This window comes from Moesziomyces antarcticus (assembly GCF_000747765.1).
Source record: "Moesziomyces antarcticus DNA, scaffold: scaffold_v10092, strain JCM 10317, whole genome shotgun sequence".
Classification (NCBI taxonomy): Eukaryota; Fungi; Basidiomycota; class Ustilaginomycetes; order Ustilaginales; family Ustilaginaceae; genus Moesziomyces; species Moesziomyces antarcticus.
Genome location: NW_014638918.1, coordinates 1 through 9,194, shown reverse-complemented (window position 1 = coordinate 9,194; position 9,194 = coordinate 1). Strand labels below are relative to the sequence as shown.

Here is a 9,194-nt window from a genome sequence, read left to right as displayed (position 1 = left end):
CGCAACAGGTCAACGGAGGTGCACGAGGGAGAATCGAACGGGACGGGAACGAGCCTCGTGGAACAGCAGGAGGCGGGAAGGCTTCCTTTTTTTTTTCCGAAGAGGCGTCATGGCAGCTGTCAGGAATTTGTGTGAACTCACAAATGTGGACGCGCCGACGGGACCCGCGATAGGGCTGGGCGCAGGCTTGGCGCTGTCTGGCGTCTGTTTGTCTGGACCCTTCGATGGCTGCCGCAAAACTCCGACCGGAAAATTCAGCCACTCGAACAAACCAAACGCTTCCCGTGGCTCCCTCACGTGGAATCGGAGCGGACTGGGCGCTGGATCCGTGCACTCTGCTTTGACTGGACCCGCTTTCTGGAACTTCCGTCGGCTCTGAAACGGGTCCCGCTGTCCTGTCGATGGTCACGCTGGTCAAGCCACGCTTTCATGCAAACGAGCCGGCCGGTAAACTCGAGTGGAGTCCGGTGGAAGCCAGCGATGCGATTCACTCGCGGTCTTTCACCTGTTACCAGATCCACGTCATTGCTGCCAATTGCGTGCTAACCCCCTAGTCAGAGTAGTCTGCGGCCGTCTCTGATCCATCCGGTATGGACGCTTTGAATCGTTGGCGTGCTCTTGATCAACTCCCAGAATGCAGGCTGATGCGGGAAGAGAGAGGCATTTCATTGCAGCACGGAACACGGCGAGCTCGATGTTCGCTATTGCGATGAAAGGAAACGAGGTCAGGACTTTGACTTGGTGGCAGTGGCAGCCCAGTCAGCATAGTCGCCAATCGTCTGTTCGAGGCTCTTGTACTAGATGCCCAGCACGTCGCGAGATGCCGAATTGTCGTAGCCCGTAAACTTCCTCTTCCTCTCCTCGGCATCTGCAGGAATGTCGACTCGATCAAAGGGCAGATCGGGCTGGCGGTCTTTAGCCCAATTGATCGCTTCGTGGGTGAGAGGCTGTCCTGCCACCAGGAGGAATCTGCCACCATCCGCTTCTTTGCGCTGCATGGCCTGCAAGTGACCGCGCACTGTATCCTCGAGGTCGACAAACGCCATGGGCTGTGCGGACTCCTGCACAGGGCGAGCTGTGAGTGTTTGCCACAGCATACCGTTTGAGCCGCTGATACTACCTGTAACGGGCCTGCCCACAACAAATCCCGGATGAACAGCTGCAAAGGCGAACGACGGCTTGTGCTCGTGCACAAACTCCCAAGCCGCTCGTTCGGCCAGAGCCTTGCTTGCAGCATAGATGGTCATCGGGCTAGTTTTTCCATTTGCAAGTCCCGCCCCGAGCTCAATGGCGTAGTCGTAGGTGATCGGATTCCAATCTTTCTCCGTAAAGCTGCCGTCGGTGTTGGCACGTCTGACGTCCATAATCGAAGCGATGCTGGCGGTTAACACCACCTTTCGAACCGAAGGCGTGTGGCTTGCATCCTCCAGTAGCGACAATACGCCGAGTTTGGCAGGATCGAGATAGTCACGCTTGGCATCGGTCTTGCCCTCGCCTGGAAGCGGAGATGCCATGTGGAAAACATGCGTCACATCTATTCCCGCCCGGAAAAAGAGTCGGATCAGAGATGGCTGGCCGACATTTTTGGTGGATTGGGTGCGTACCTTGGAGAGCTACTCTGAAGGCATTGGGGGCAATGATGTCAGGTACGATGGCGATTCCCAGCCTGCCTACGGTGGAAGCAGGGAGAGCAGCACGCAGATCGTCGCCCGCCTGTTGACGTCGCACAGTTGCACGCACGTGTTTGCCGTCTTGCAGCAGCTGCCGAACGAGCGCAGCGGCAATGTAGCCTGGTCACTCCGTAACGATTGAGTCAGTGTCTTGCTGGCGCTGTCATTGATCGGATGTTCTGCGTACCATTGGCGCCCGTCACGAGGAAGAGCTCTTGTGCCAGCTCTTGTGCCGACATGATCGAGCTTTTCGCAAGCGTGCGTGTCAGTCTCGAGGGATAGGATAAGCGCTCCTCCTCCTCTTGTCTGCGCTCCAACCAGCGTGGCTTTATACCTGTCAGCCTCCGCACCAACCGACATCAGCCCGAAGCGAGCACGCATAGCAAGCTCCCCCGTACACAGACCTTCTTCGTAAAGCCGGATTTGCTCGGCGCAATATTGCCGAGACACCTGTCAAAATTGCACGCGCGCTTTTGTCCCCAAGGCGTGCCACGGAACGGAAACTACTAGGTCGGAACTAAGTTGCCTCCCTCAACCCGGGCCGCACACGTTGCCGCCTTGTATCTTTCCTGGCGACAAACTCGCATCTCGTTCATCATAACTCCAGACATCACCCGGAGGTAACAGAACAAGCGTGGTCCGCCTCGCTTCGCGTGCTTTGCTGCGCACAGGCACGACATCGATTCGCTCTCGGTGTCTAAAATACGTGCGAAAGTCGATTCGAATTGCTCATTCCGGGCTCTCTTGGAGGAACTCGATGACTTGCTTCCACAGCTTGTCCACCGCTGCACTGTCGACGTGCAGCGCAGGGCAGATGCCGGTGTCCTTCGGAAACATACTTGCTTTGCTGTCTTCGGTGCGCATGGCTTCGGCCCGCATGGAAGCTTCCACCAGGCTGTGAGCGGGAGAGTCGGCCGAGCCCATGCGCACGTCTGCTCCTGTCTCGATTGACAGCGGCGTCAGCGGAGCACTGAACACGCTCAAACTGCTGGCACTGTGATCCTCCGTAGCGATGCTTGCGCTGCTAGTGGTACTCCCGCCGCCAAGCGTCACCATACCATCGAAGCTCCCGTTGAAGTTGGTGCGGTGTTGCTCCCAAAGCCGTGCCTCGGCTCGAAGCAGCGTGGATACGAACTCGACATCGGCTTGCGTCGCGGGTGTCTGTGCATTGACCCGCACCATGGCTTCACGTACACGGCCGAGCGAGATCTGTCGTGCCAGACTGGACCCTCCCGTGCGCGCCTGGTGCATGAGATCGGTGCAGATGAGCATCGAAGCACGCACCACCGAGTCGACGTTGATGCGCAGCGAGTTGACCACATTGCAGCGGTGGCGCAGCCGGCCCTGCAGGTCCAGGATATGGTTGGCGAGCGTCACGACTTCAGCCGACACAGCCTCGCCCAGCTGCACCTCGTAGAATCCGAGCATGGCCGCAAAGATGGCCTGGTGCAGCAGCCAGCGCTCGATCGAGTAGCGCTCCTGACATCCGCTCTTGGGCTGGCCCGTATTGACAAGATAGATTTCGTCGATTCGGAAGCCGCGTGGGAGCGCATCGATGAGCTCGCTGAAGCCTTTCTCCACCTTGTGGAACGGCAGAGGCCCGCTGGCGTGGCTGCGCAGCTTCTCGTCAACGAGGCTGCGCACGAGTGTGGCGAGTCGAATCAGCGGCTCCATCCAGCGTACCGGAAGCCACTTGTCACTTGGCTCCTGTAGCGATGGTAGAGGCAGCTCCAAAGGGATGCGTTCGAGTGCCTCATCGCTGACCATCAGCGGCATGCGGGTGGTGAAGTGGTGCGGATGCAGCAGGTACGAGCCCTTCTGCGGCGAGACAAACCAGTCGCGACAGACGAGGAACCACCAGGCTCGGACGCCCATTTCGTTGTCTACTGTCACCGGAACGTCTGCATTGATATGGTCCAGCCTGAGCGTCTGAGCTGCTCGGACGGCATGCAGACGCATCTGCTCCTTGAAGCCTGCCGAGTCGAGGTCGTAGACAACCGTGAGGATGCACGCCTGCAGCTGTTGCAGCGTGGCCTCTGAGCTGAACACCATGCGCTGCAAGAGCGGCGCGGCGAGAGCGTGTAGAGCGTTCTGACGTTCCAAGGGTGTCATGGACGCGCCCAAGTCCTGGCACATGGGCATCAGGTCCGACTCGCTCGCGTCGTGCGGTGCGAATTGGATCGCCATGGCAAGCACTAGAAGCACAACGGCCAGCTCATCCTCACCTACGGCGTCGCTGACCTCGGGCGAGTAGAGTCGCGGAAGCGTCAACTGGAGCGTTGGCAAATGGATGCAGCTGTAGACCATGCTCGAGCAGCGCCAGTAGAAGTGGGTGTCGATCATCCGCTCGGCCACTTTCAAGTCGCCGATGGTCTCGCGCGCGCGCTGAGCCAGCTCTGCCGACACTCGTCTGGAGCGGCTTCCGCCACTCACATCCAGGTCAGGGACGGAGGAAGTCATGGACGCTGCATATGGGCGAGTAGACGTGCGGGCTTGTTGCGCCACAAAGGAGGCAGTCTCAGCCTCGGATGTCACCACGGGCTGAGCGGCGTTTGCCAGGGGTCGATGAGACGACGAATACGGCGAGGCGCGATTGAAGCTGAAGCTGTCGCGAGCCGCGCTGGAAACGCTCCGGGCACCTTTCGAGGCATCCTTGCGGGTGCGTGACTTGCGCATGACACGTTTGCACTCGTCAGCCACCTGGTTGTCGACGCAGTGAGCGCACGGCGAGGCGCCATCGCACCGGATCTTCTTGGTGCGGCAACGGGCGCAGCTATGGTGGAGCATGGTGAGTAGCGGCCTGTCCAGCACGTACGCGAGCTCTCAGCTCGTCAACAGATGGTGGTGATGGTGATGATGATAGAGACAATCGTGTCTCGGTAGAAACGTGATTGCACGAGTCGCTGTGACGGCCGCAAGGAGGTGGCGCAGCATGGAAGCTCGAGTTATGTCCGAAGAGTTCGGAATTTCCGGAGAGCGCGAAGAGAATACTTCCGCGCGCTGTACAGGCCTTCAAACGCGCTCTCACAGACTCCCACAATCACCCTTTCCGCATGGGCCCCAACCCGAATCACGACAATCTGTGAATGAAGGCAATAAGCATTGTTCTTTCATTTGCTCTTTGAAACGAGTGTTGCTCTGTCTCCGTAGGAGTACACGTATCAAGCGGCGGTCAAGCGCGGAGCCTCGTCGTGGGGCACAGCGGTGACGACGGGCTCGGCCACGGTTGCCTTGGCATCAGCGGCTGCCGTAGCACTGCTGACGGTGGAGGAGAGAGTGGCCTCTTCCAGCATGCCAGTGTGTCGAACCGGATCAGCAGCTCCGTCCGCCTTGGTCGCAGGCAGATAGGCGGTGGAAGGGTCGGGTGTGTACAGCTCCTCGCTCATGGCGCTCTCGCTTCCATGCTTCATCAGCGCGCCACTCCCGGGCCGGCTGTTGGTGCTCTGGCCGCTGCCGAGGAAGAACGAGTCCTCGGAGCATGGCGTCTGCGAGTCGGCTCGCTGGATCAGCGCCGCTCCCGGTCGCTCCCAACTATCCTCCTTGTCGTTTGCCTTGTCGGTTGCCTTGTCGGTTGCCTTGTCGGGCGCTCTGCTCGCATCGCCCAGGCTCGCCGTCGAGTCCTGGTTCCCGTCGCCGGGGGAAGCAATCACCTTGACGCTGCCAGGCTTGCGAACGTCGCTGTCGGTGCTGGTGTTGTCCCCAAACTTGTAGGCCGAGCGAGTGCCAAAGCCGCTCTTGGCCATCTCTTGGTTGACCGGTACAGGCGACGCGTTGGACAGATCCAGCCCCTGGATGCGCGGAGCCAAGCCGCTCGTGTCGGTCGTATCCTTGTCCGTGACCGGCTCCACGCCATCGGCGGATGCCGCTTCGGAGGCGCTGTGTGCTGCCTCCTTGCTCGACTCAGACGCTGGCTCCTGTACGGCGAGCTCAGTCGTCTTGGCGTCCGGGTTCTGGCTGAGCTGCTTGAGCTTGTCCATGTCGACGATGGGCATGGTGCTGGCGTCTGGGAAGTTGGCTTTGGCGCTGTTGTCCTTGGCGGCCTCCTTGGCGTCGCTCTTGCTGAAGCTACTGAGGCGGCGCAAGAGCGCGCGAATCGGTCGCTTCTTGGGAGCGGGTCGGTCGGCGGCCTCGAGCGCCATACTCGAACGTCGGCTTGCACTGGCACTCGCCGGCGCACTTCGACGTGCAGCGTCCTGCGTTGCGGGTAGCTCTACCGCGCGGAACGCGACGGGAGAAATGTCGGCATCGCTGTCGGCCGAAACGGCTGCAGACACGGGCGAGAGCGCCAACGTGCTCGTCTCGCCCGTAGGCGTGGCGTAGGCGCTGGCTTCGGCGGACGACGCCGATGCAGCGACAGCATGAGCAGACGAGCCTTTGGCGGAGGAGGCTGCGTCCGACTGCTCCTTGCTTCGGCCAGAGCGGAACATGGTCGAAAGACGTCCGGCCTTCTTCTGCTTGGCAGGAGCGAGCGAGCTGCGTGAGCCCTTGTCAGAGACGGCCAGCGAGTTGCGTCGGCTGGGGACATGGATGCTGTTGTTCTCTGACTGTACCGCCGATGTCGGCTTGCCAGCAAGGGAAGAGGCATCGGCAGCGTCAGCCACCTCGCTGCTGCCGTTGACGGCATCGCCAGCTGCAGAATCGGCAGACGAGTCCTGTGCGGCGGCCTCCTTCTTGAGGTTGGTGAAGGAGGGACTCGGGCTGGGTGCGCGGCTGCCAGCGCGGCTACCGAAGGGCGTGAGGCGCTTTCCGTTCTCCTTGGGAGGCTTGGTGAGCCCCTGGAGCTCTGCCTGCGGGTCGTTCATGGTCATGGTGAGCACGGGCCGACGCTTGGCATTTGGCGAAGTCTGCGCGGCGGACCACGTCGAGGCTCCCGACAGGCTGCGCGACACGGCGACCTGGTTTGGAGTGTGGTAGACGCTGGTCTTGTTGGCGTAGGCCGTGGTTGCGTCGAAAGGCGAGGATTCCTGGGTAAGCGGGATACCGAACGGATCCAGGTTGTCCAACGACGAGACGCCGGCTCGCGTGGCACCTGGAGGCAGGCTCGGGTAGGGTGAACCGCCGAGACCGAGGAACATCTCTTGGGGGACGAGGCCATTGGTGGGATCGGCAGGCAGGCCGGATACGGTGGAAGGGGATCCAACGCCAACCTTGCTCTTGGCATCGCTGGCGCGGCTGCGAGGGTTGGAGCGGGAGGAAGGGGAGAGAGGGGTCATGGGTTTGAGTGCGCCAGAGGCGGCACCGACGGGGATGATGGAGTCGTCCTGGAGGGGCGAGTCTTCGAGGATGCTGGGGAAGGAGCGTCTGCGCGGGTCGTTAAAGGCGGCGGCCTTGGATCGCAAAGGCGACGAGCTGCCGCTGCGGCTAGGTCTGGCGAAAGGTGGCTGGAACTGCTGCTGCTGAAGTTGTTCTGCGATGGCTTCAGCCGCGAGCTCACGTGCGAGGAGGTCGAGGTCGCGTGTGTCGACGTAGCGGCGTTGGCGGCCGCCTGGGGTGGTTGTGCCAGAGGTGGTGGTGGAAGCGATGATGGGGCTGTTGGAGGTGGGCGTAGGAGTCTCTGATCCTTCTGAGGCTTCCTTCCTTTCTCGACGTGAGCGCGCGCTCATGGAGCGGAGGAAGCTCTTGCGTCTCTGCACGCCGGCGCCCTGTCCAGCCGCGTCGGACTTGGAGCGGTCACGCTGCGAGGGTGTCTGTGAGGGCTCGGTCAGCGACGCCTGGGCTGGGGCGACGGCCTCTTGGCTGGCGTTGGCGTCTGGAGAGACAGTGGGTATGGGGGAGAGGCTGGAGCTCATGCGCTTGGGAGAGGCGGGCGCCGAACGACCTTTCTTGCGAGTCTCTACACGCGCCTGCTGGCGGGCGGCCTCCAGAACGAGCTGGGCGGCGCGTGCGAGCATGTGGTTGTCCGTGCTCGCGGAGCCATTCTCGCCGTGAGACGGCTGTCTGCTCTTGGGTGGAGGTGTGGTGCAGGGTGTATCGCCATCTGCGATCGTAGCGCCGTCTGGATGGGCCAGAGCGATGGTGTCGTCGCTGACGTGCATGGATGTGCGCTCGGCGGGTGCAGGCTGTTCTGGATGCGGTTGCGAGGGCGGTGAGGAGGACTTTGGCGGGGTAGCCGTTGCGAGCACGTCCGGATTGATGCCACTGGCGGTGAGTGCGGCGATGGTCTGGGAGACGGTGGGGAGTTGGGATATTGAGGTGGGTGGGGAGGGAGAGTCGGCGGTGGAGGCGGAGGCGGTGTTGGTGGTTGCGGCGGATGATATGGATGGGCGCTCGACAAAGATGGGCTGACCGAGGCCGCGTGCCTGTGCATGCGACTGGGCTGCTGCTGTGCTGCCGGAGGCGAGGGCCGCTTCTGCCTGGAGGGATTCTGCGAGCTTGCGATCGGCATCTGTGAAGGAGTCCATAAATGGCTCGGGAGCCTGTTGAGGGCCCCAGTTGACGCCGCTCCTGAACTTTCCTGTGGGCTTGCTTAGTTCGGCGAGATTGGCTCCCGAGGTGGGATCTGCCGAGAGCGACTTGCGGGATGCACGGGAGGAGATGCGCCTGCCGATAGAGGGGCGGCTGTGTGGCTCGTGTGCATCGTTGGGGATGTCGGCGGGTGGTTGTGTGCGTTGGGAAGCGGAGCGTGTGAAGCGCGCCAGCACGCTGGCGCCGATGGAGCTTGACGAGGACCGGCGGAAAGGATTGGATTGGCTGCCGAAGCGGGATGTGGAGGGAGGGGCGAGAGAGGAGGAGGAGGAGGGGATTGCATGCGCGGTTGTGCTTGCGCTTGCGCGTGCGTGTGCGCGTGATGCAGCCTCAGCCGTAGCTGGCGAGGAAGCTGATGGTTGGGAGTCCATGGACGAGTGTATCGAAGCAGACGGAGCAAAGTTTGTGGTGGGATGTCTTGGCGAGTGCGCAAGCAGGCTCTGGCGCAGCCGATCTGCCGAGCTTGATTAGCGGGAAGGCTGCTGCCGCCGACGGAGACGCGGGTCGAAACAAGGTTGAGTTGATGCGCGGCAGCGGATGAATGACGCAAGCTTGGCGCAGTGCCAAAAGCCTATGGTGTTGTAGCTTGGCGCGACGGGGGCGTATTGGGTTGTACGTGCACGTGGAGAGCGCCTCGAGGTAGTTGAGTGCGGTACGACGACCGTGGCTGGGAGAGCGCGGATCAGAGCATGGATGGCGCGCTCCAGTGTTGAAGATGGATGCGATCGTGGACGGCCTTGTGGAAGCGGGACCCGTTGGTGGTGATGAAGATAGGACGAGGAGTAGTGGAGAGAGAAGCGGGAAGGTTGATTGACCTGGCTCGCTGCTCGCTCGCCCGCCCGTCGTCGACCTCGACGAGTGCGAGGCGGATGGACGGTGCAGCGCCTGTTGCTCTCTCTCTGCCTCTGTTCGGTCAGGGCGGCGCCGATCTGAGCGTGTTCATGCAGGTGGGAGCTGGTGGAGCTGCAGGTTGCACTTTTGAATTTCAGAGCCGCTCCTTCGCTCTCTTTCGCCCTCTTTCGCTCTCTCTCTCTCTCTCTCTCTCTCTCTCTCTCTCTC

At 61.6% G+C, this 9,194-nt stretch overlaps 2 protein-coding genes across 2 annotated transcripts, besides 2 other annotated features; both read right to left on the bottom strand.

The window, feature by feature from the left end:
* Window positions 1-797: 797 nt before the first annotated feature.
* On the bottom strand, window positions 798-1,909 carry PAN0_092c6681 (dihydroflavonol-4-reductase; the record flags this gene model as incomplete). Its single annotated transcript, XM_014797888.1, has 3 exons — window positions 798-1,495; window positions 1,605-1,790; window positions 1,858-1,909. 3 exons carry the CDS (start codon window positions 1,907-1,909, stop codon window positions 798-800), a joined length of 936 nt encoding a protein of 311 aa, XP_014653374.1.
* A 490-nt stretch (window positions 1,910-2,399) lies between these two features.
* PAN0_092c6680 (uncharacterized protein) lies at window positions 2,400-4,457 on the bottom strand (the record flags this gene model as incomplete). Its single annotated transcript, XM_014797887.1, has 1 exon — window positions 2,400-4,457. One exon carries the CDS (start codon window positions 4,455-4,457, stop codon window positions 2,400-2,402), a length of 2,058 nt encoding a protein of 685 aa, XP_014653373.1.
* Window positions 4,458-4,831: 374 nt separating this feature from the next.
* Window positions 4,832-8,597: a sequence feature (In-frame stop codon was detected at splice-junction site;~hypothetical protein).
* Window positions 8,598-8,757: 160 nt separating this feature from the next.
* Window positions 8,758-9,040: a sequence feature (In-frame stop codon was detected at splice-junction site;~hypothetical protein).
* Between the last annotated feature and the right edge of the window lie 154 nt (window positions 9,041-9,194).